The sequence below is a fragment of the Mercenaria mercenaria genome, chromosome 6, assembly GCF_021730395.1.
Source record: "Mercenaria mercenaria strain notata chromosome 6, MADL_Memer_1, whole genome shotgun sequence".
NCBI lineage: Eukaryota > Metazoa > Mollusca > Bivalvia > Venerida > Veneridae > Mercenaria > Mercenaria mercenaria.
Genome location: NC_069366.1, coordinates 64,631,259 through 64,658,660, shown reverse-complemented (window position 1 = coordinate 64,658,660; position 27,402 = coordinate 64,631,259). Strand labels below are relative to the sequence as shown.

The 27,402-nt window shown below is 37.4% G+C and overlaps 2 protein-coding genes across 4 annotated transcripts in view; one reads left to right on the top strand and one right to left on the bottom strand.

Annotated features, from left to right (window-relative positions):
- Positions 1 to 27,402, bottom strand: part of LOC123550396 (zinc finger protein 341-like) — a 67,319-nt gene that overhangs the window by 26,594 nt on the left and 13,323 nt on the right. The window lies entirely within an intron of this gene.
- LOC128557805 (uncharacterized) lies at positions 14,962 to 26,506 on the top strand. Its single transcript, XM_053546164.1, has 2 exons — positions 14,962 to 15,048; positions 24,655 to 26,506. The coding sequence occupies exon 2, from the start codon at positions 24,656 to 24,658 to the stop codon at positions 26,129 to 26,131; it is 1,476 nt and encodes a 491-aa protein (XP_053402139.1). The 5' UTR covers positions 14,962 to 15,048; position 24,655; the 3' UTR covers positions 26,132 to 26,506.

Sequence of the window (27,402 nt, the reverse complement as noted above, 5' to 3'; positions counted from 1 at the left end):
AAGAAATCAATAGGGGTCAGGAGCGAAAGTCAAAGAGACACTGATGGTTGGCTGCAATAGGGATCATCTACTTGGCATGTCCAGTCATCCCGCTAAATTTCAACACTCGTGGCCTAGTGGTTCTCAAGTCACTGTTCAGGCTCCTGTGACCCTGACCTTTGATCAAGTGACCTCAAAATAAATAGGGGTCATGTACTCTGCATGTCCAATCATCCTATTAAGTTTCAACATTGTAGGTCAAGTGGTTCTCAAGTTATTTCCAAAAAATGATTTTACATGAACAGGCCACTGTGACCTTGACCTTTAATAGACTGACCCCAAAATCAATAGGGGTCATCTACTCTGCATGTTCAATCATCATATGAAGTTTCAACATTCTGGGTCAAGTGGTTCTCAAGTTATTGATCGGAACTGGTTATCAATGTTCAGGCCCCTGTGACCTTGACCTTTAACGGAGTGACCCCAAAAACAATAGGGGTCATTTACTCTGCATGAACAATCATCCTATGAAGTTTCAACATTCTGGGTTGAGAGGTTCTCAAGTTATTGATTGGAATTGTTTTCCATGTTCAGGCCCTGTGGCCTTGACCTTTAACAGAGTGACCCTAAAATCGTTAGGGTTCATCTACTCTGCATGACCAATCATCCTAAAAGTTTCATCATTCTGGGTCAAGTGGTTCTCAAGTTACTGACCGGAAATGGTTTTCAATGTGCGGGCCCCTGTGACCTTGACCTTTCACAGAGTGACCCCAAAATCGTTAGGGGTCATCTACTCTTTATGACCAATCATCCTATTAAGTTTCAACATTCTGGTCAAGTGGTTCTCTAGTTATTGACCAGAAATGGTTTTCAATGTTCAGGCCCCTGTGACCCTTGACCTTTGACGGAGTGATCCATAATCAATAAGGGTCATCTACTCTTTATAGACCAATTATCCTATCAAGTTTCAACATTCTGGGTCAGGTGGTTCTCTAGTTATTGATCGGAAATGTGTTTCAATGTTCAGGCCCCTGTGACCTTGACTTTGATGGAGTGACCCCAAAACAATAGGGGACATCTACTCTTCATGATCAATCATCCTATTAAGTTTCAACATTCTGGGTCAAGTGGTTCTCTAGTTATTGATCGGAAATGGTTTTCAATGTTCAGGCCCCTGTGACCTTGACCTTTGACAGAGTGACCCCAAAATCAATAGGGGTCATCTACTCTTCATGACCAATCATCCTATGAAGTTTCAACATTCTGGGTCAAGTGGTTCTCTAGTTATTGATCGGAAATGGTTTTCAATGTTCAGGCCCCTGTGACCTTGATCTTTGATGGAGTGACCCCAAAAACAATAGGGGTCGTCTACTCCAGCAGCCCTACAACCCTATGAAGTTTGAAGGTTCTAGGTCAAATGGTTCTCCAGTTATTGCTCGGAAATGAAGTGTGACGTACGGACGGACAGACGGACGGACGGAGGGACAGGGCAAAAACAATATGTCTCCTGGGGAGACATAATAACTAAGATAGAGTGATAGTGCACTAAACTGAAATTCTAATTAACAAGAGCTGTCCGTAAGACAGCACGCTTGACTTTTCTCAGTAATTGACTCAAAATTAGACTTAATTCGAGCTTTGCCAGTAAAAACTTTATAAAACTTTAAACAAACATTCTAAGTTAACAATAGAATGTCACAATATACGCCCGTCACAGCAAATTTCTTTACTCTAGCACCTGTATTTGCAAATGGAATTTTAATTTTGTGGTTGTTTAGTAATAACTAAGTGTTTTGTTTTCTAAGTCCACAAAAAATCTCCTTACCAGGTAGAAATACCTTAAAATACACCTAAAATTGGAAAGTAACATCTATGTTGTACCACAGAATAGTGGTCTTGGTTTTTCCCTACAGTCAATTATAAAAAAGTTACAATATAAGTTATTTATAGTAACAACTAAGGGAAGTTAATCTTAAAAAAAAAAAAAAAAAAAAAAAAAAATTGTAAGTCCTCACAAAAATCTTTACCAGGTAGAGACTGGTCAAAATACACCTCAGAATTGGATGTAGCATGCATGTTGTACTACAGAAAAGTGGTCTCGATTTTTCCCTATGACTAGTAATGAAAAGGTTACAATATAAGCTATTTATAGTAACAACAAAGGGAAGTAATTCTAAAGAAGGGAACTGCGCATAACACTTCGTCTCATGATGGTGTATAATTGTGTCAAGTTACATCAAAATCCCTCCATGCATGAAGAAGAAATGCTTCAGACAAAGTCATTCTTGTATCTGACCTTTGGCCTCTAAGTGTGACCTTGACCTTAGACCTAGGGACCTGGTTCTTGCGCATGACACTACGTCTCGTGGTGGTATACATTTGTGCCAAGTTATATCAAAATCCCTCTATGCATGAAGAAATGCTCCGGACAAGGTTTTCATTCTTGTATCCTTTGACCTCTTAGTGTGACCTTGACCTTAGACCTAGAGACCTGGTTCTTGCGCATGACACTCCGCCTCATGGTGGTGAACATTTGTGCCAAGTTATATCAAAATCCCTCTATGCATGAAGAAGAAATGCTCCGGACAAAGTTTTCATTCTTGTATCCTTTGACCTCTAAGTGTGACCTTGACCTTAGACCTAGGGACCTGATTCTTGCGCATGACACTCCTTCTCATGATGATGAACAATTGTGCCAACTTTCATCAAAATCCCTCTATGCATGAAGAAGATATGCTCCGGACAAAGTCATTCTTGAATTTGACCTTTGACCTCTAAGTGTGACCTTGACCTTAGACCTAGGGACCTGGTTCTTGCGCATGACACTCCATCTCATGATGGTGAACAACTGTGCCAAGTTTCATCAAAATCCCTTCATGCATGTAGAAGATATGCTCCGGACAAGGTCTGTGGACGCCGCCTGCCCACCCGCCAGGGGCGTTCCCATAATACGTCCCGTTTTTCAAACGGGCGTATAAAAAGGGGCATAACTCCATCCAAATTCAAATCAGAGTTATGGGGATTGTTTCTCCTGGTGTAGACTTTGATATAACTATTTTAAGTTTCAAGTCAATAGCTTTGATAGTAACAGAGATATTTGACTTATTCAAAAAACTTTAACCGAAAATTCTAAGTTAAAAGGGGCATAACTCATTCAAAATTCAAACCAGAGTTATGGAGATTGTTTTGTTTCTTCTAGTGTAGACTTTGATAATAAATAATTATTTTAAGTTTCAAATCAATAGCTTTGATAGTAACAGAGATATTGACTTTAACTTTAACCAAAAATTCTAAGTTAAAAAGCGGCATAACTCTGTTAAAAATAAAATGAGCGTTATAGAAATAGTTTCTCCTGGTGTAATCTTTAATAGTAAAAAAACTATTTTAAGTTTCAATTTGACTTCATCAAAAATTTTAACCAACGGCAATGCCGCGCTGACACCGACACCGAGGTGAGTGTAATAGCTCTATTTTTTCTTGGAAAAAAAAGCTAAAAAGGGGAGATAATTCATGAAATACTGGTGCAAGAGTTATGACCCTTGTGTAATATGATGTGAGTGATGATGTTGAACAACTATTTGAATCAAATCCATATAGTAATAACTAAGATATAGCGAAAATGCATCAAAATTAACCTTAAATTCTAAGTAAAAGGGAGCATAATTTATGAGAAATTGTGTCATATGATGTAGGTGATAAGGTGGAACAACTATTTTAAGTCTAAATCAAATCCATTTTGTATTAACTGAGAAAGAGTGATAGTGCAACAAAACCTTAACCTTAAATTCTAAGTAAAAGTGGGGGATAATTTATTAATATTGGTACCAGAGTTATGGACCTTTTGTCATATGATGTGGAACAACTGCTTTCAGTTTGAATCAAATCCATTTAGTAATAATTAAGATAGAAAGAAAGTGCTTCAAAACTTTAACCTGAAATTTAAAGTAAAAAGGGGGGATAATTCATGAAATATTGGTGTGAGAGATACATCCCTTGTACCATATGATGTGGGTGATGATGAGGAATAACTATGTTATGTTTGAAACAATTCCATCACATAATTATAGAGAGAGAAGAAGAAAAAAGAGAAAGTATAAAAAACTTTAACCAAGGTGGGGGCGCGGAAGGACACCAACGTGGGGTTGAGTAGGCTAGCTCTCCATATACTTTGTACAGTCGTGTTAAAATGAAGTGAAAACAAGACAGGCAGTAGAAATTGGATCCTGGAAAGATTTATCCATGTTGGAGACTAAAAAAGGCAGTTAATAAAGTTCAAAAGACAAGGGATGTTTTGATTTTAGAGAAAGTTGTTGATTTGCATGGACAGAATCAGAGATGGGTACAGGATTTGGTGTGTGTGTGTGTGTTGGGGAGGTTGAAAATGTTTGTAGTAGAGCAACTAGGGGGGGGGGGGGGGGGGGGGTAGGTGGGCATGCTCCCTCAGGATATTTTGAAAGAAATCGCTCCATCTGGTGCATTCTGGGCGTGCTGAGGTACTTTATTTGCTACTGAAAAAGATTAGGTTTTGTGACAAAATCAACCCATATAAAAGGGTATTTAACATAGAAATGGTAAAGAGTGTTATAGGAGCTTGTGCAGACTTTGTTGGAAATATATTGTGCTTTAGTGAGCGATAAGAAGTGCTTATTTTCTTTTTCCACCTTGAACAAAAGACAAATTAAGTATGCGAGGAAGAAAAAAATGCATTTTTACCCTGAACAAAAGACAAATTACCTATGTGAGCGTAGCAAGCAAGAAAAAATGCATATTTTATATTAAATTTTGTTCACCCAGAACTATAGACAAATTACCTATGTGAGCGTAGCAAGCAAGAACAAGAGCTGTCTGCATAGGATGACACATGCCCCCGAAGGCACTTTGAATGAATAGTTATGGCTGATGTTAGAGTTTAGGACCTTTGACCTACGGAGCTGGGTCTTGCGCGCGACACGTCATCTTACTGTGTCACACATTCATGCATAGTTATTTTAAAATCCATGCATGAATGACAAAGATATGGACCTGACATGCCCATCAATGCACTATCATGAAAAATGACCTTTAATGTCTAAGTTTGACCTTGACCTTTGAGCTACGGACCTGGGTCTTGCGTGTGACATGTCGTCTTACTGTGGTACACATTCATGCCAAGTTATTTGAAAATCCATCCATCAATGACAAAGATATGGACCGGACACGCCCATCAATGCACTATCCTTTAACGTCTAAGTGTGACCTTGACCTTTGAGCTACGAACCTGGGTCTTGCGCACGACACGTTGTCTTACTGTGGTACACATTCATGCCAAGTTATTTGAAAATCCATCCATCGATGACAAAGATATGGGCCGGACACGCCCATCAATGCACTATCCTTTAACGTCTAAGTGTGACCTTGACCTTTGAGCTACGGACCTGGGTCTTGCAAGCGACACGTCGTCTTACTGTGGTACACATTTATGCCACATTATTTGAAAATCCATCCATCGATGACAAAGATATGGGCCGGACACGCCCATCAATGCACTATCCTTTAACGTCTAAGTGTGACCTTGACCTTTGAGCTACGAACCTGGGTCTTGCGCGCGACACGTCGTCTTACTGTGGTACACATTTATGCCAAGTTATTTGAAAATCCATCCATCGATGACAAAGATATGGTCCAGACACGCCCATCAATGCACTATCCTTTAATGTCTATGTGTGACCTTGACCTTTGAGCTACGGACCTGGGTCTTGCGCATGACACGTCGTCTTACTGTGGTACACATTCATGCCAACTTATTTGAAAATCCATCCATCGATGACAAAGATATGGACCGGACATGAAAATTGCGGACAGACTGACAGACAGCTCAAAAACTATATGCCTCCCTTCGGGGGCATAAAAAATGCATATTTTATATTAAATTGTGTTCACCCAGAACTAAAGATTACTGATACGAGCATAGCGAGTGAGAAAAAAATGCATATATTATATTTTTATATATATATATATATATATATATATTATATTTTCCACCTTGAACAGAAGATAAACTAGAAAAGCTCATGTCTCCCCCAATGCAAAGTCCTACAGGCAAGAAGTCAATAGGGGTCAGGAGCGAAAGTCAAAGAGGCACTGATGGTTGGCTGCAATAGGGATCATCTACTTGGCATGTCCAGTCATCCCGCTAAATTTCAACACTCTTGGCCTAGTGGTTCTCAAGTCACTGTTCAGGCTCCTGTGACCCTGACCTTTGATCAAGTGACCTCAAAATAAACAGGGGTCATCTACTTTGCATGTCCAATCATCCTATTAAGTTTCAACATTGTAGGTCAAGTGGTTCTCAAGTTATTGCCAAAAAATGATTTTACATGAACAGGCAACTGTGACCTTGACCTTTAATAGACTGACCCAAAATCAATTGGGGTCATCTACTCTGCATGTTCAATCATCATATGAAGTTTCAACATTCTGGGTCAAGTGGTTCTCAAGTTATTCATCGGAACTGGTTATCAATGTTCAGGCCGGGACCTTGCCTTTTAAATGGAGTGCCCCCAAAAAACAATGGGATCATTTACTCTGCAGAACAATCATCCTATGAAGTTTAAAAATTTCTGGGTCGAGAGGTTCTCAATTTTTTGGGGGGGAAATTTGGTTTTCCTGTTCGGGGCCCTGGGGCCCTTGACCTTTAACAAAAGGGGACCCTAAAAACGTTAGGGGTAAATTAAAACTTTGCATGCCCAATCATCCTTGAATTTTCATCATTCTGGGTAAAAGGGGTTTCTAAAAAATAAACGGAAATGGTTTTCAATTTTCAGGCCCTTTGGGTGCCCTTTGGCCCTTTTAATGGAGTGACCCAAAATCGTAGGTGTAAATCTACTTCGCATGTAAATCCCCTAGGGGAATTTTAAATTTTTCGGGTTTTTGAGGGGGTTCTTAAGTTATTGATTGGAAATTTTTTTTCCTTTGTTCGGGCCCCCTGGGGCCCCTTGCCCTTTTTAACAGAGTGCCCCTAAAATTCGTTGGGGGTCTTCTACTTTGCATGACCAATCATCCTATAAAGTTTCATCATTCTGGGTAAAAGGGGTTCTCAGTTACTAAAGGAAAGGGTTTTTTCAATGTTCAGGCCCCTGTGCCGGGGCCTTTAATGGGTGCCCCCCAAAATAATAGGTTTCATTATTTGCAGGGACAACCCTTTAGGGAAGTTTCATCTTTCTGGGTCAAGTGGTTTTAGTTTTTTGTCGGAAATGGTTTTTTCAATGTTCGGCCCCTTTTGCCCTTTGGGAACCTTTGCGGGGGGCCCCAAAATCAAAAGGGGTCATTACTTCATGACCATCCCCTATGAAGTTTAAATTTTTTGGGGGTCAAGGGGTTTCTAGTTATTGTTCGGAAATGGTTTTAATTGCCAGGCCCCTGGACTTGCCCTTTGAGGGTGCCCAAAAAATAAAATAGGGGTCATCTTTTCATGATCAATCATTCTATGAAGTTTAAAACATTGGGGGAAAAAGTGGTTCTCTATTTATTGATCGGAAAGGGTTTTTTAAATTTTTTGGGCCCCCGTGACCTTGCCTTTTGACGGAGTGCCCCCCAAAAACAATGGGGGTCTTTTACTCTTCTGCCCAATTCCAATAAAATTTTCCCAACATTCGGGGCAAGTGGTTCTCTGGTTATTGATGGAAAGGGTTTTTAAAATGTTCGGGCCCCCTGGGGACCTGACCTTTGTTCCCCCTGGGGACCTTGATTTTTGCCCGGAGTGCCCCCAAAAATCAATGGGGTATCTACTTTTCATGACCAATCATCCTATGAAGTTTCAACTTTCGGGGTTTTCAAGTGGTTCTTGTTTTTGATGGGAAAGGGTTTTCAAGGTTAGGCCCTGTGCCCTTTTCCCTTTTGGGCCAGAGTGCCCCAAAATAAATAGGGGTATCTACTTTTCGGGCCCCAACCCATCCTATGAATTTTCCCAACATTCTGGGTCAAGTGGTTTCTTGGTTTTGTTTGGGAAAAAGGGTTTTAAATTTTTCCCGGGCCCCCTTGTGACCTTGACCTTTGGGGAGTAAACCCCAAAAACAATGGGGGGGCATCTACTTTTTTTTTGACCAATCCCTATAAATTTTTCAACATTCTGGGTCAAGTGGTTCTCTAGTTATTGTTTCGGAAAGGGTTTTTCCCAATGTTAAGGCCCCTGTGCCTTTACCTTTAAAGGGGAGTGCCCCCAAAAAAACAATGGGGGTTTGGGTCTACTCCAGAGCCCTAAAAACCCTATGAAGTTTAAAGGGTTTAGGTTAAAAGGGTTCTATTTATTGCCCCCGGAATTGAAGTGGGGATGTACGGACGGACGGAGGGGGAAGGCGGACGGGGGAAAAAAAACAATATTTTCTCCTGGGGAGAAATTTCTATGGGGTGTGTAGCTAGTGAAAAAAATGCATACTTTATATTTGTTAAACCAGGGCCTGTATTCATAAAGAATCTTAGAATCACCCAAAGTATTTCTTATTTTTAATTTTTTGGGTTTAGTTAAGGGGATATTTTTTAAGTTTTTGGTTCTTAAAACGACTTAGAAAAACTTTTGCGAAAAAAATTAAGAATAAATTTTTTTTTTAGTTTTTAATTTTTATGTCTATATTTATTTTGAAATTAGGAAAGCCTGTCAAAAAGGTAATTTAAACTTTTTTATTTTAATAAGTCTATACAGTAAATATGCAATTCAGAAAACTGTTAAAATGCGGTCATTTGGCCCTCCATTCTTTTTTTTACTTTTCTAAAATAATTTTAAAATTAAGATAAATGGCCACCTGTCTTAAATTTTAAAAGAAAATACCTACTTAAAAAATTTCTAAAACCAAATTTTGTTCTTATACAGTTCTTAGGCAAAAATGTTTCTAAGACACCCTTTTAAGCCCAAAAATGAGGAAAAAATTAAAAAAAAAATGTTAACTTCAAAATATATTTTTATCAAGATTCTTTATGAATTTAAAGGGGCCAAAAACAAAAAAAAAGGGTCCCCAAACAGGGCAAATATGCCCGAAGGGTTACATCGGGTGGAAGCAAAATTTAAAAAAACTTGATGTTGAAGCCCAAAGGACGGAAAAAACAAAGGAGGAAAATTTAAAAAAAAAAATTTTTAAGTCCACAAAAAATCCCTTAAACCCGGTACCCTTCTGTAAAATGCCACAAAAAGTTCCCTCATTTTCATTAATTTTTTATGGATGGGATTTAATTTAGTGGGCATTTAGATGGCAAAAAAAGATGGCAATCCCGGCATTTGATGGGGAAAATGTTTGGGGGTTTTTTTTCCCTTTTAAAAAATTTCCACTTTTTTTTTAACCAAAAAAAAAAAAAAAGGAAAAAAAAAAAAGGTTTTTTTTTTCCACCAAATGCCCCCCCCCCAGAAACTGTAGTGGAAATTTAGTGGAAAATTTACTTTGCCATTTTTATGAGTGTTTTAAACAGTGGAAAAAAAATTAGAATTTTTTCTTACTTCTGAGACTGGAAATTTCTGTGTTGAATTTATTTGTGTTTGGATAAAGTGAAAAATTAAATTTTAATGGGAAAGGACCCTTTTATTTGGTTCCCCTTGCAAATTTAAATTTTTTAATCTTTAAACGGGAAAAAAAATTGGGTTTTTTTCCAGTATTTCCCCACCTTTCCCCAAATTTTTTGGCCCGACTCTAAAAATTTTTTGGCCCTTTTTTTTTCCTTTTTGGGCAAAAAATTGCAAATATGCCTTTTCACCCTTTAAAATGGTCAGTGAGGGTTTGAAATCAACTTTTCGGGGGTTCTAAAGGGATAACCCCCCAAATTTTCATTATTTATTTTCCGAAAAGGGCTCCTTAAATTAAAAAAAAAAATTCCCACCTTCCACCCTTTTTTTCCCTTTTTACCGGAAACAAAATTCCTTTTTGGCCCAATCATGTTTTTGTTATAATTTTTTAATGGAAATTTAACTGTTTTTTTGGTCACTTTAAGCCCTACATGTTTTGTTTATTGTTTTTAAAATTTTCGTTTCTATGTTTAACAATCCCCAATTGAAATTTAAAAATCAAAAATTACAGATAGATAATAATTTTTTCTCATTGTATCTTTTTAAAATTTCTGAGAATCTATTTGTTGGGCGGGGACTATTATTATAGGGGCTATTCTTCACAGTATGACCTTGATACCTGTACATGGTATACAAATACAGGGGTATACACACTGCAGAGATAAGGGTTAATTTTGGAATGTGCTGTGTTATAAATGAACTCTCAACCAATGAAAATAAAGATATGTACGTGGAGCCAAAAAACACACAAAGTAATCCCAAACAGTCCGTTTTATTTCAAAGGCCTTTTAAAATATTTAAAAATAGACAATGAAAGTATTCTCTTTTTAGTAGATTTAAGTTTTTTTTTAAACATTCTAGTGGAGATTCCTTCAAAAACACATAGCAAATTAGAAAGCGCCAAGAATATCAAAGTTTAAAAGTAAACAGGAACTTCTTTGTTGGAGATTTTCCTTACACATGCAGCGGGAATTTAAAACAGTTTATGTTGCTAAAATAATTTTTTAAATGGACACTGGTAAGTACATCTATTTATTTTATTTTCTATTTAAACATGTTTTTAACATTCAGGAAGCTTCAGAGTAAACTTGAAAAAATTAAATGCTGACTCAATCTTTTCAAATGATTCATTTATTCTTCAGTGGTTCTTTCTCTTGTCAGTTTCTACACAAACTAAATCAATAGTAAATTATAAACAGGTTTAAATTCTTTTATCAAAATTTTCTTTTCAGATAAAGTATGGGTGTGTATATGCAGTACCTGACATATGCCAAAACACACATGGATAAAATTATGAGGCCTGAGACATTTTTGGCTTCAGTGATTTACACTTTGTAGAGTGAATGGTGCTCACCAGAGAAACCCTATTGATGTGTAAATTTTTGTAAGTATGTCTACAAGTACTTTACTCCAAGCACAAAACTCATTGAACAGTGTTTATTGTAAGGAATGTTCGGGTTAATATCTTTTAATTTAACGTTCTAGTAAACTTCGTCTTTAAAACAAAAGAAGTTTCTTTCATCTAAGCAATTTTTTTTATTAACTTAAGAATTTTTAAGTCTAATGTTGAATTAAGTGCTTAATGATATCATGAAAATTTGATGTGAATTAACTGACAGTTTAAAAAGGAAAAATTACATAAGCTGCTCTAATGATTACATGTATATTCCTTTCTTTATATTTTTATATCATGTTTCAAACACTGCATGATGGTTTACACCTCTTTACTTGTGGCAAATAGTGGAAACAGTGGCTTTCTCCTGCTGGTTAGTGGAGAATGGTGGAGAAATATCCATGGCAAATAGTGGCATTTAGAGAGAAACAGTGGCATATTTTACACTGATTGCCACAACAGTTATGGTGGCAAATAGTGGAAAATTTTAGTGGCAAATGGTGAAATCGTTCCAATACTCCACTGATAGTGGCATTCAATGGAACAAAGGCAGTTTTTACATCGATATGTGACAGTGGCAAACAGTGAAAAACTTAAATGGCAAATAGTGAAAAACGTTCCAATACTCCACTGATACTGGCATTTAATGTAAAATGGTGGAAATTTTGACTGGCCTTTCCAACCTCTATTTTTTCAATGTTTTTTCCATCAGTTTCCACTCAAAGAGGCTTGTTCCAATACTCCAGTGTTTTCCAATGATTTTTCAGTGGAAAATGTTGGCAAATTTACAGAAGGGTAAGTAGAAATACACCTAAAAATTGGAGGTACCATCCATGTTGTACCACAGAAAAAAGGTCTCGGTTTTTCCCTACCGCCAATAACAAAAGAGTTTCAAAATAAGCTATTAAAGTAACATAAAAGGGAAGCAATTCAATTTTTTTTTATTGTAAGTGAATAAACAAGAGGGCCATGAGATGACATTGGTAAAAAATGAAATCTGGCCAGATGATGGTGGGAATGGGCTAGTTTGATTAGAATTTGATAGAAAATGACAAATTAATTGCAATTTTGTTGAAAATGAGGATAAAACCCAAAAATATCACATTTTCACTGTTTTGAGTGTATTTTTTTTCAAAAACTGCATATTTATAGGCTACTGATTGCTATTTTCTAGCCATCAGAGGTAAAAGTGAACATATATAACAGTTTAAATGTGTAATTTGCATGCAGATCAGAGTAGAAAATGTCAAAACAGGGCAAAACAAGGCTGAATTTAGGGTAACTGCTTCAAAATCATGACAAAATCTGACGCTTTGTCTTATGGTACTGAAAATGCCATAAAAACTTGGAAACTGTTGATATCAAACTAAAACCTTGTATTTTTTCATGCATTTGGGTTTCTTGTACATTTCAAATAAAACTGGCACACTGTCAGAGAAAAAAGTTTTTCTTATAGGCATACAGACACTAAATAGAAAAATGGCGCGAAAAAAAATGGTAGTCGCATAATGGCGGACACAAATAGTCCTCAGTTTTTTTGCTCTGTAGAGCTATTTTCCTTATTTTCTTTGCAATTTTTTTGCTAAAATCACATGACAGATCTATGCTTGACATGTAGGTAGCATTTTCATAATGAAATAACAACATGACAAAATTTTTCATAGAAACTTAGATCTGAGGACTATTTGTGTCTGCCATTATGCGACTACCATTTTTTTTCACGCCATTTTTCTATTTAGTGTCTGTATGCCATGAAGGCCCTGTATCGCTCACCTGACCTATTGCCCTAAAGGTCATAAAGATTAACATTCTGACCAAGTTTCATTAAGATATGGTCATAAATGTGGCCTCTAAAGTGTTAACTAGCTTTTCCTTTGTTTTGGCCCAGTGACCTAGTTTTTGACACCACATGACCCAGTTTCAAACTTGACCTTAAGATCATCAAGATTAACGTTCTGACTAAGTTTCATGAAGATATATTATAAATGTGGCCTCTAGAGTGTTAACAAGCTTTTCCTTTGATTTGACCTAGTGACCCAGTTTTTCAACCCACCTGACCCAGATTTTGATCTGACCTAAAAATCATCAAGATTAACATTCTGACCAAGTTTCATTAAGATATGGTCATAAATGTGGCCTCTGGAGTGTTAAATAGCTTTTCCTTTGATTTGACCTGGTGACCTAGTTTTTGACCCCACATGACCCAGATTCCAACTGGACCTTAAGATCATTAAGATTAACATTCTGACGAAGTTTCATGAAGATAGGGTCATAAATGTGGCCTCTAGAGTGTGAACAAGCTTTTCCTTTGATTTGACCTAGTGACCTAGTATTTCAACGCACCAGACCCAGATTTAAATTTGACTTATAGATCATCAAGATTAACATTCTGACCAAGTTTCATTAAGATATGGTCATAAATGTGGCCTCTGGAGTGTTAATTAGCTTTTCCTTTTATTTGACCTAGTGACCTAATTTTTGATCCTACATGACCCAGATTCTAACTGGACCTTAAGATCATCAAGATTAACATTCTGACCAAGTTTCATGAAGATACAGTCATAAATGTGGCCTCTAGAGTGTTAACTAGCTTTTCCTTTGATTTGACCTGGTGACCTAGTTTTTGATCCTACATGACCCAGATTCAAACTGGACCTCTAGATCATCAAGATTAACATTCTGACCAAGTTTCATGAAGATACAGTCATAAATGCGGCCTATACAGTGTTAATAAGCTTTTCCTGGTGACCTTGATTTTGACCCCAGATGACCCAATATAGAATTTTATTGAGGGTAACATTCTGACCAAGTTTCATTAAGATTGGGTCAAAATTGTGACCTCTAGAGTGTTAACAAGCTTTTCCTTTGATTTGACCTGGTGACCTAGTTTTTTGATCCCAGATGACCCAATATCGAACTCGTCCAAGATTTTATTGAGAGTAACATTCTGACCAAGTTTTATTAAGATTGGGCCAAAATTGTGACCTCTAGAGTGTTAACAGTCAAATTGTTGACGACGACGACGGACACAGGGCGATCACAAAAGCTCACCTTTGAGCACTTTGTGCTCAGGTGAGCTAAAAAGGGATCTGCCAAATAAAAACAAGAGCACTGCAATGAAGAGCAATTACACAAAACATATATGACCTTTGACCCCTAAGTGTGACCTTGACCTTGAAGTGAGTCAGCTGAAACATGCGCTCTGCACGTCATCACGGTGTGGTGAACATTTGTGCCAAGTTTCTTTGAAATCCTTTAAGCAGTTCAAGAGTAACAGAGCAGACAAAACAGATATGACCTTTGACGCCTAAGTGTGATCTTGACCTTAAAGCGAGACATCCAAAACATGCGCTCTGCACATTGTCTCGGTGTGGTGAACATTTGTGACTAGTTTCTTTGAAATCCTTCAAGGGGTTCAAGAGTTACAGAGCGGACACGAAATTGCTAACGGATGGACGGACAGACGGACACCGGGGGTATAACATAATACGTCCCTTCGGGCGTATAAAAATCATATTACGTATGTGAGCATAGAAAGCAAGAAACAAGGAGCATTGTTCAATAAACGCTTGATGCCCACGTTGGCATCCTTGTCGATAGATTTTGCACCTAAGTCAAAAATGTCAAGGTCAAACTGAGGTCAGGTGATGTCTGAAGAAGAGGAATGGTCACAGGTTACAGCTGCATTAGTATCAAGTCATTCTAGTAAGGGGTATTGATTCTAGACTAAACATCTCATTTGGTTAACCTCGTACTGACAGGACAATCACTATATGCCTCCCGCATCAGTAGATGCCAGGGGCATAAAAATGCATATTTTGCACATTTTCACCCAGAACAAAAGACAAATTACCTATACAACAATTTTTTTTTAGGGGGGAGTCCCCCCCCCCCCCCCCCCCCCCCATTTGAGCTGCCCTTGAGAATATTATTAATGGGGAAAACTTTAAATATAAATCACGACACCTAGAATATAGCATCATTAATGCAAGGGACTGAATGCAAATGGACAACATTTACCTTGATATCAGAGTTACTTCCCCTGACAAGTAAGTTTTTAGAACTAAAAGAGGAAGTTATATTGTTTGGAAAAAAATGTAATCACCAACTATGAAGATATTTAAATTTGAGTTTTTTGTAAACTTATCAGGTCAGTTATTCCATTTTCTTATCATATATTAATAGTATTACTTATTTTTAATATTAAAAACTGATCACATAATAAAAAGTAAAAAATATCATGACATTGTATACAATTTACAAATCTAGTATATAAACAAGAGCTGTCCATAAGATAGCCAGTGCTAACCTATTCGAATCATTATCACAGAAGCAAGAATATTAATGTTAAAATATCACTAGATTTTCAATCAAAACTTTAACCAGGAGTTTTCTAAGTCCAAAAGGGAGCATAATTTGCCCAAAATACAAGTAAGTAAGTCAGTTATGATACTTGGTGCAATCAACTAGTTTTATAACCCAGAAGATACAGGTGAAGTTTCAATTAATATCTTCAATTGTTTTGCAGACGCAAAATTTTAACCAGAAAGTCCAAATGGGGGCATAATTTGCCCAAAACACAATGTCAGAGTTATGGGACTTGACCAAGTGAGGTTGGTAATTGAAAAAGAAAAAAAGAAACTTCAAATCTATATGCCTTTAAGTAATAGCTATATGTACAACTTTTAACCAGGATTTTCTAAGTCTAATATGCAGGGCTTCGGAAATTTGCCGGTTTATCGGTTTTGGACCGATTTTTCACTTTTCGGACCGATTTAAATATTGAAAAAATGAAAAAAATCGGTCTGACATAACTGCAGAAAAAGTATCAATATCAGTCCGAAATCTCAATACACGACCAACTGCTAAGCAGGAAATTGTTGTTCGCGCCCTCTGAAGATCAATAAACGTGTCAAACATCCGACTGTCAGTTATGTAATCGGTCCGTAATCAACACGTGTCGATACACTGTTCGCGCTCTATTGTCATTTAATGTATGCAGCTAGCCGACTTTAGTGTTTAATCTCCTATGATTGCGACCGATTGCTTTTTACCTGAACTGAGTTCTTAACAATGACCGCTTGCCGACTTTTGAGTAATTAATGCTTTCATACTTTTGACCCGGACCGATTGTTTTACGCGATAGCAGTTTTGTTTGACGATAATTAATAGACATTAATTGAAGCTTATTAAAAGAGTTGTTTCAATCCAAAAGACATAGTTTGAACATGCGTAAAAATCAAGAAAATGATTATTGTATTTAATAAAAATCGCACAGGGACCGACATAATTAAGTTTTATAATTATATGATTAGTAAAGAAAATACAAATTTTAAATAGATCACACACGATGCCGGCCAAAAGTTGTTAATAGGTCGTGCCAGGAAGGGTATATATAGATCATTTTCTACATTCAGGTCGCCTTTTCAAATGTTGAAATGGCACAGCGCAATATTCTTGCGATGTTCAAAATCAAAAAAGTAAACAGCCGGCTTGGCAACCCGGCTGAAACTAGTACAGAAAATCGGCTTGGCAACCCGACTGTACAAAAAAATCAGGCTGGCGACCCGAATGATAAAGAAAACCGGAGTGAGTAACCGGTCAGTTTATCAAAAAATCAGTGTGAAAAAATGACCACCAATGGCATTCAGGCTGGCAACCTGCATGCAAAAGAAATCCTGAGTGGCGACCCAGTTTCAACAAATCGGTCTGAAAAAATGACTGTTAATGACATTCAGGCTGGCAACCTGCATGTAAAAGAAAACCGGAGTGGTGACCAGGTTTCAGTATCAGTAAATCGGTCTGAAAATCAGATCGGTAATAGTATCCATACTGTCAACACGGATAAAAACCGGAGTGGCGACCCGGTTCAGAATGCATTTTCTGTACTGAAAAAAAGCTCAGATGTTGAAAAAGTGAATACAAAGAAAAGAAAACTTAGCTGTGGAACTTCATCTGAGCAGACAGAAAAAAAAGCAACACAGTGCAAAAATGATGATAAGTCTTTCCAAGACTCCTGGCTTGATACGTACAAGTGGCTCAAGTTCGAAAATGGTGCAATGTATTGTTCTCTTTGTAAATTGCACAAAAATAAATCAAAGTTCGCACAGAATGGTTCGACTAACTTTCGCATATCTACTTTACAAGAACATGAAATTAGTATCGGACATAAAAAATCTCTAAGAATGGACACAGATACTCAGTCAAAACAACTGCCAGTATCAGACTGCATAACTAAGGGTTCTGATAAAATCGAGGCAGCTGTATGTCGTCTCATTCGTACAGCATACACTGTTGCCCAGACACACTTGCCTATAGCAAAGTATGAACAGCTCTGTGAACTCCAATTAGTCAACGACACAAAACTGACAAAAAAACTGTACCAAGACGATACAGCATGTTGTGAATTTATTCAGATTATATCAAGCTTTCTTGACGCTGGACTCTTAGAAAAACTCAGAAGAAGCCCTGCGCTTGGTATAATGATTGATGAAAGTACTGACCTTGGTACAGAAAAACATTTTATTGTCTATATAAATTATATGCAAGATGGAATTGTGCAGACAAGCTACTTGACATTGATTAAACTTGTGGCTGCAGATTCCAGTGTCGTTTATAACGCACTTGTTAGCTATCTCAGAGCCTGTGAAACAGATGTGGCAAAAATTATGAGCTTCAGTTCCGACGGTGCTGCCGTGATGGTTGGCAAACAAAATGGTGTTGCATATAGACTGAAATCTGATAGTCCATATATGTTATATATGCACTGCATAGCGCACAGATTAGCACTCTCTAGTCTTGATGCCGCAAAGTCCGTGAAAGAAGTGCGATACTTTGAAAGCATGTTACATACACTGCATACTTATTTCAGCAGATCTAGTAAAAGGCTTGAGCACTTGCGCGCTTGGTAGGATGTTTTGGAAGACCCAAAGGTTAAGGTGTTGCCAGTTCATCAAGTGAGATGGCTTAGTTTTGCAAACTGTGTTACAAATGTTCGAAGAACACTACCGTCACTCCTAAAATCTCTGGAAAGTGACATAGACGATGACGTCATGGCATCGTCATTATTTAGTGCAATGTCAGCATACAAATTTCTGTTTTTGACGCACTTTTTCAGTGACATCATGGCAGATATTGCTATTGCTGTTTCAAGGCAATTTCAAAAGCGTGATATAAGTTACTGAGACTTGAAACAATCACTGTCCGCCATTTGCGATTCTATAGAGCAGCAGTATTTGGTCAAAAATACAAATTATGGTATGCATTTACGTGAATTCCTAGATACTTACAAAAATGCAGAGGAGTTCACGGAACTGAGATAAAACGATCTCATAGAGATGTTAGGTTACTCGTTGCAGTGTCTGAATTTGCAGATATTCTCAGAAATAGTCTGATTGCAAGGTTTCCAAGGCTTGATATATGGGAGGCGATGTCGATTTTTTGCCCAGACAGGTTTCCAAAGTCAGTAAAAGAGAAGGCTAATTTTGGTTTGAAAAAGTTGACAGTACTGACTGATCATTTTGGCAGGCAAAGGGGAAGTTGTGCACTCCCTATAAACGCAAACGAAGCAAAGAGGGAGTGGCCTCTTTTTAAAAACCACTTGTTTGCACTATCAGAGGGCAATGAAAATGCAGAGGATATCCTAACAGGTGCCTCTCTCGCCGAGAAAATGATCAGGTCAGGCAGGATCAGAGAATAGTTTCCACAAATGATCAAGCTCATGACTATCTGTAGAGTACTGCCAGTAAGTTCTGTGGAATGTGCGAGTTTTTCAGTACAAAACCTCATCAAGACACGGACGAGATGTAGCCTTAACATCGAATTATTAGATGAATTAATGCGTATCTCAATCAATGGACCAAAACTGCAGGCATTCAACCCACTGCCTATATATCGCATGTGGCGTGACAAAAAACAAAGACACATTTTTGTAAACACACAAAAGCAGGACAAACTGGTGGAAAAAATATAGCAGTGGTTAACTTAGTTTGCTATATCCTGCTACATGGCCACGTGGAACACTTAGACTGGCTTGTAAATATTGTATAAATATATTGATTTCAATACTGATGCAATTGATCTGAATAAATTATATAATAAAAAAAAAAAAAAAAAAAAAAAATTACCCGTCTAAGTCGGATGTGCTGGACCTCTACGTGACAACACTATTCACTCTTATTTTTTTTTAAATGCACTACTTTATGAAAATTGGAGAAATGTAGTGGCTAGCTGCAGCACAATGCAAAACGCATAAGACCGCCCGATGCTGTTATATCCCACAACGATATTTTTTTTTATAAGATTCGTTTCTGATGTAATACGGTGCTAAACTACCTCGGCAAAATTGTCCTTTTTAGAATTTTGGAGAAAATAAGAAAATTCCAACAAAGTAACCATCTGATACAACACATATTCACTTTTATCATTGTAGATTAGCTTCTGAGAACGGTATATCTTTTATTATGCATGACACCGTTATCTCTTTGAACTATCGCATTAACAAGAGCTGTCCGTAAGACAGCCAAGCTCGACTATTCGAAATATTGTCACAGAAGCAGGAAATTATTACCCAAAATGTAAAATATCAAAAGAGTTTTAAGTTCGAAAGGGGACATAATTTGACCAAAATGCATATCAGAGTTATGGGACTTGATGCTATCAACTAGTTTTATAACCCCGAACAAACATGTTAAGTTTCAATTCCATATCTGCATTAGTTTTGGAGATAGTAACTTGCATGTAAAACTTTAACCAGAATTTTCTAAGTCCAAAAGGGGGCATAATTTGCCCAAAATACAGGTCAGAGTTATGGGACTTGATTCTGTCAACTAGTTTTATAACCCCGAAGACACATGTGAAGTTTCAATTCAATATCTGCATTAGTTTTGGAGATAGTAACTTGCATGTAAAACTTTAACCAGAATTTTCTAAGTCCAAAAGGGGGCATAATTTGCCCAAAATACAGGTCAGAGTTATGGGACTTGATTCTGTCAACTAGTTTTATAACCCCGAAGACACATGTGAAGTTTCAATTCAATATCTGCATTAGTTTTGGAGATAGTAACTTGCATGTAAAACTTTAACCAGAATTTTCTAAGTCCAAAAGGGGGCATAATTTGCCCAAAATACATGTCAGAGTTATGGGACTTGATTCTGTCAACTAGTTTTATAACCCCGAAGACACATGTGAAGTTTCAATTCAATATCAGCATTAGTTTTGGAGATAGTAACTTGCATGTAAAACTTTAACCAGAATTTTCTAAATCCAAAAGGGGGCATAATTTGCCCAAAATACATGTCAGAGTTATGGGACTTGACCCAGTGAGGTAGGTAATTGATCTAGAAAAAGAAAAAATAAGTTTTAAATCCATATGCCTTTTAGTAATAGCTGTATGTACTTGCACGCAAAACTTTAACCAGAATTTTCTAAGTCCAAAAGGGGGCATAATTTGGCCAAAATACATGTCAGAGTTATTGGACTTGACCTAGTGATGTAGGTAATTGATCTAGAAAAAGAAAAAATAACTTTCAAATCTATATGCCTTTTGGTAATAGCTATATGTACTTGTACGCAAAACTTTAACCAGAATTTTCTAAGTCCAAAAGGGGGCATAATTTGGCCAAAATGAAGGTCAGAGTTATGGGACTTGCTGCTATCAACTAGTTTTATAACCCCGAAGACACATGTGAAGTTTCAATTCAATATCTACATTAGTTTTGGAGATAGTAGCTTGCATGTAAAACTTTAACCAGAATTTTCTAAGTCCAAAAGGGGGCATAATTTGCTCAAAATACATGTTAGAGTTATGGAACTTGACCAAGTGAGGTTGGTAATTGACCTAGAAAAAGAATAAATAAGTTTCAAAGCTATATGCCTTTAAATGATAGCTGTATGTACTTGCATGCAAAAACTTAACCAAGGTGTGACGCCGACGCCGACGCCAGGGTGAGTAGAATAGCTACGACGTCGACGCCAGGGTGAGTAGAATAGCTAGACTATTCTTTGAATAGTCGAGCTAAAAATGAAAGACTACATGTATCACTATGGTGGGTGGGGTAATCATAGTTGACGTGACGTAGTCTTGGGCTGATTAGATTTCAAAATTTCCGGAGCCCTGCTAATATGGATTAAATTTGGCCAAAATTCAAGTCAGAGTTATTGGACTTGATGCTATCAACTAGTTTTATAACCCCAAAGACACATGTGAAGTTTCATTTCAATATCTGCATTCCTTATGGCGATAGTGACTTGCATGCAAAACTTAAACCAGAATCTTTTAAGTCCAAAAGGGGACACAATTTGGCCGAATTATAGAACTTGATGCTTTCACCTAGTTTCATAACCCCGAAGACATTTGTGAAGTTTAAATTCAATGTCTGCATCAGTTTTAGAGATAGGAACTTGTAAGAAGAACTTTAACCAGAATTTTATAAGTGAAAAGGGGGCATAATTTGCCTAAAATACACGTAAGGGTTATGGGGATTGGTCCAGTGAGGCTGGTAATTGACCTAGAAAAAGAAAAGAATAAGTTTCAAAGCTATATGCTATTAAATGATAGCCATATGTACAAGCACGTAAAACTTTAACCAGGATTTTGTAAGTCCAAAAGGGGGGATAATTTTGCCAAATTACAGGTCAGAGTTATGGGACTTGACGCTATCACCTAGTTTCATAACCCTTAAGACATATGTGAAATTTCAAAACAATATCTGCATCTGTTTTTGAGATAGGAACTTGCATGTAAAACTTTTACCAGAATTTTCTAACAAGAGGGCCATGATGGCCCTATATATCGCTCACCAGAGTTGATCTGGCCTATTGACCTAGTTCTTTACCCCACATGAGCCAGTTTCAAATTTAACCTAGAGATCATCAAGACAAACATTCTGACCAAGTTTCATAAAGATTGAGTCACAACTGTAGCCTTTAGAGTGTTCACAAACTGTTCCTTTGATTTGACCATGTGACCTTGTTTTGATCCTAAATGACCCAGATTCAAACTTGACCTAGAGATCATCAAAACAAACATTCTGACCAAGTTTCATTAAGATTGGGTCACAAATGCGATTTCTAGAGTATTCACAAGCTTTTCTTTTGATCTGGCCTACTGACCTAGTTTTTAACCCACATGACCCAGTTTCGAACTTGACCTAAAGATCATCAAGACAAACATTCTGACCAAATTTCATAAAGATTGGGTCACAAATGTGGCATCTAGAGTGTTCACAAGCTTTTCCTTTGATCTGGCCTACTGATCTAGTTTTTGACCCCACATGTCCCAGTTTCGAACTCGACCTAGAAATCATCAAGACAAATATTCTGACCAAGTTTCATAAAGATTGGGTCACAAATACGGCCTCTAGGGTGTCCACAAGCTTTTCCTTTGATCTGGCCTACTGACCTAGTTTCTGACCCCACATGTCCCAGTTTCAAACTTGTCCTAGAAATCATTAAGACAAACATTCTGACCAAATTTCATAAAGATTGGGTCACAAATGTGGCCTCTAGTGTTCTCAAGCTTTTCCTCTGATCTGGCCTACTGACCTTGTTTTTAACCCAACATGACCCAGTTTCAAACTTGACCTAGAAATCATCAAGACAAAGATTCTGACCAAGTTTCATAAAAATGGGGTCACAAATGTGGCCTCTAGAGTGTTCACAAGCTTTTTCTTTGATCTAGCCTACTGATCTAGTCTTTGACCCCGTATGACCCAGTTTCGAAATTAACCTAGAGATCATCAAGACAAACATTTTGACCAAGTTTCATTTTAAGACTGGGTCACAAATGTGGCCTCTAGAGTGTTCACAAGCTTTTTCTTTGATCTGGCCTACTGACCTAGTTTTTGACCCCACATGACCCAGTTTCAAACTTGACCTAGAGATCATCAAGACAAACATTCTGACCAAGTTTCATAACAAGAGGACCATGATGGTCCTGAATCGCTCACCTATCACCACATGACCCAGTGTTGAACTGAATATGACGTCGTTATTTCTATTATTTGACACAGTGACCTAGTTTTTGAGCACATGTGACCTAGATATCATCAAAATAAAAAATTCTGACCAATTTTCATGAAGATCCATTGAAAAGTATGACCTCTAGCGAGGTCACAAGGTTTTTCTATTATCTGACCTAATGATCTAGTTTTTGAAGGCATGTGACCCACTTTTTAACTTGACCTAGATATCATCAAGGTGAACGTTCTCACCAAATTTCATGAAAAATATGGCCTCTAGAGAGGTCACAAGGTTTTTCTATTTTTTGACCTACTGACCTAGTTTTTGACCGCACATGACCCAGTTCGAACTTGACCTAGATATCATCAAGCTGAACACTGTCACCAATTTTCATGGAGATCCATTGAGAAATATGGCCTCTAGAGAGGTCACAAGGTTTTTCTATTTTTAGACCTACTGACCTAGTTTATGAAGGCATGTGACCCACTTTTGAACTTGACCTAGATATCATCAAGGTGAACATTCTCACCAATTTTCATGAAAATCTCATAAAAAATATGACCTCTAGAGAGGTCACAAGGTTTTTCTATTTTTAGACCTACTGACCTAGTTTTTGACCGCACATGACCCAGTTATGAACTTGACCTAGATATCATCAAGCTGAACACTCTCACCAATTTTCATGAAGATCCATTGAGAAATATGGCCTCTAGAGAGGTCACAAGGTTTTTCTTTTTTTAGACCTACTGACCTAGTTTTTGACCGCACATGACCCAGTTATGAACTTGACCTAGATATCATCAAGCTGAACACTCTCACCAATTTTCATGAAGATCCATTGAGAAATATGGCCTCTAGAGAGGTCACGAGGTTTTTCTATTTTTAGACCTACTGACCTAGTTTTTGACCGCACGAGACCCAGTTTCGAACTTGATCTAGATATCATCAAGATGAACATTCTGATCAATTTTCATGAAGATCTCTTGAAAAATATGGCCTCTAGAGAGGTCAGAAGGTTTTTCTATTTTTAGACCTACTGACATAGTTTTTGACCGCACGTGACCCAGATTCAAACTTGGCCTAGATATCATCAAGGTGAACACTCTGACCAACTTTCATGAAGTTCCATTGAAAATTATGGCCTCTAGAGTGGTCACAAGGTTTTTCTATTTTTAGACCTACTGACCTACTTTTTGGCCGCACGTAACCCAGTTTCGAACTTGACCTAGAATTTACCAAGATGAACATTCTGACCCATTTTCATAAAGATCCCATGAAAACTGTGACCTCTAGAGATGTCACAAGGAAAAGTTTACGCAAGGACGCACGGACGACGGACGCTGCGCGATCACAAAAGCTCACCTTGTCACTTCGTGACAGGTGAGCTCAAAATTAGGCCACAAATGTGGCCTCTAGAGTGTTCACAAGGCAAATGTTGACACACCATGGACGATGGCCGCCGGACAATGACCGGTCACAATAGCTCACCTTGAGCACTTTGTGCTCTGGTGAGCTAAAAAGTGGCATAATCTGGCCAAAATACATGTCAGGGTTATGGGACTTGATCCAGTAAAGTTGGTAACTGACCTAGAAAAAGAAAAAAATAAGTTTCAAAGCTATATGCCTTTAAATGATAGCCATATGTTCTTGCATGCAAAACATTAACCAAGGTTAGACGCCGACGCCAGGGTGAGTACTGAGTAGATTAGCAATAGTCGAGCTAAAAATGAAACTCATGTAACTCAATCATGAAAATGTTTTATGAAGTCTGTCATTTTTAAAATTATATTTCAGGATGTTTCATACACCATATTACTATCACAATATATCTATGAGACTTTCTGAGGTCCTGGACGATATTGGAGTTGATGAATATATTGTGATGAAGAGGAGAAGGGCAAATTTACTGAATGAAACCATGCAGACGATTCATTTCAGAGGAAGTTTCACACATAGTCAAAAAACTGTTTATCAGTTAGGCAGTCAATCAGAAGGCACCACAACAATGGGACTGCAATCAGATACTGACATACTTATCTGTCTAGATGATAATATTGTGATACAGGACTGGTCTGAATGGACTCCAAGTAAAAAGGCCTTCCTGATGATCCAGAATGAAACAACTCCACCTGGTTATTGTCTTCTACAGGTACTTAGACCTGACACTCCACTTCCTGTTACACATGAAACAGGCAATGTCTTTGTCAAGGATACAAGTGGATGGATATTGTGCAAGAATACAATAGTTGATGTTGCAATGCCAGAAGAACATCAACGACAAGGACCATCAGCAGCATTAGCAGCAAAACCAGGTTTTTTTGCTATGGACTTAGTTCTAGCATTTCCTTGTCAATCATGGCCCCAATCATCAAGAGTATGGCTGGACCAGCAAGATACAAACACATGGCCAACAGCAGAAATGAAAAGATATGTAAAATCTACAAAGTGTTTTGTTGTTGGTGTTGGCAGCAGAGCAAGTGAAAATGCAGACTTTGAATGGAGACTTTCGACCTCATTAGCTGAACGCTCCCTGATGTTCAATTTAAATATTACTCAGATAAGATGTTATATCTTAATGAAAATGATTCTTAAAACATACATTAATGCTGACAATGAAAGTTCCATTTCAAGTTATATGTGTAAAACTGTTTTGTTTCACTGTATAGCAAGTAAACCTTCAAATATATGGAAGAAGTGTAATATATTTAACTGTTTAAATTTCTGTCTATTCGCACTGAACAACTGTATATTGAATGAACACTGTCCCCATTTCATTGTTCATGAAAACAATATAATGCAAGGAAAATTTTCTGCTGAAGTCAAACATCAGTTACTTGGAAGACTGTCAAATCTAATACCATGTGATGGAATTTCACTTTTTGGAATTCAGATTGATGACCTTGGTGAAAGACTTCAGATTAAGCTTAATATGATAAATGAAGTACATCAGGATATGCTACAGCCAGAGGAATATACTATGGCCATAACAACTGGTTTATTACGAGACACAGCTAAATGGATTTCAAATATACATCAGACAAAAGATGAAAGTTTAGAAACACTATTCCAGAAAGTGCTATGTTTTACAAGGTACTACAGAGATGGTAACATGTTAGAAAAGACAGCGTGCAGACTTCTAGCACCTAAATATTGTACCTCAACAGGATCTCTGATAGCCTCACAGAACATTAAATTAACAGAACAGTTTCTCCTCAAGCACTTGCCTGGCTTAATGCAGGACAGGACTCAGATGTTGCTTCAAGCAGACTAAAACTTGCATCTATACTGTACTGTGTAGGCAATACAGAAATAGCTGCTTTGATTCTTTCTCATATAGAACAACAATATAAAATAGAAGTTACTGAGCCTGTATGTTGCTGCAACAACTTCAATCCACCTTACATTAAGAGAAGATTTGGTCGACTTTCTAGTCAATATGGTGCAGAGGCTTTAAAATATATTGTTGCATTTTGTGTAAAATTTTTCACTTGGGAAATAAACTGTGTACCACATGAACTACAGTATGAAATGTTTAGATCAACACAAGAGGACCTTCAACATAGAGGTAGCGGTGATGACTGGATGGACTGTGCTGTGGTGGATTCACTTCCATACCTTTATTTTCTACAATACAAGACCTATAGCAGCCTACGAGACGAGGACACAACAAGACTGACACACTGTGTGGGTATGAAAAGGGCAAAACCTTCAACAGAGACCAGCTCGAATTTGCTAGACAGTGCATGGAACAGGAGAACATTACTGGTGCTCTAATTTACATGTAGATCCTTGCTCAGGAAAAATAATGCTGCTAAATTCATATCTGCAGGTGTTTGCTATACAATCTTAAACTACACCTGAACTGCTGCAATTTGATTTCATGGCACATGACAGAAATTCAAAGGTCCTTTTTACTTGTCATAAACCAGTATATAATAATATTCATGTACAGAATTTTCATGACAGTGATATCAGTAAAAATTTGTCACTTATTTTACCTAACCTACAGAAAAGGTTATCATATTTGCAAAAGGCACATCAAATTCAGAAATACTGTGTACAGAGTTTTCCCTCGGAAATATTGATAGGTCATTATGACCGGTTATTTTCAATTTCAAGGGGTCATTTTTATAAATTTTAAAAAATAAAATGGAAATCTATATAAATCAAGAGCTGTCGGAGGACAGCAACGCTCGACTATTTAACAGCCTTGTCGCTTGAATGAATAAGAAAGTCGAAAAAGGGGCATAATTTAGTAAAAAAGTAAAATAGGGTTATGGAACCTGCATAGTGCTTATCAGCTCATGACAGTGGACAAGTGTATGAAGTTTCAATCCATTCCCATTAGTGGGTACTGAGATACCAGCTTACATATAAGAATTTAACCCAAAAACTCCTAAGTTCAAAAAGGGGCATAATTTTGTAAAATGCAAAGTTGAGTTATTGACCCTTTGCACTGCATGTCATATCATGACAGTGAACTAATGTGTGAAGTTTCAATCCTTTCCCATTAGTGGATACTGAGATACCAGCTTACATACA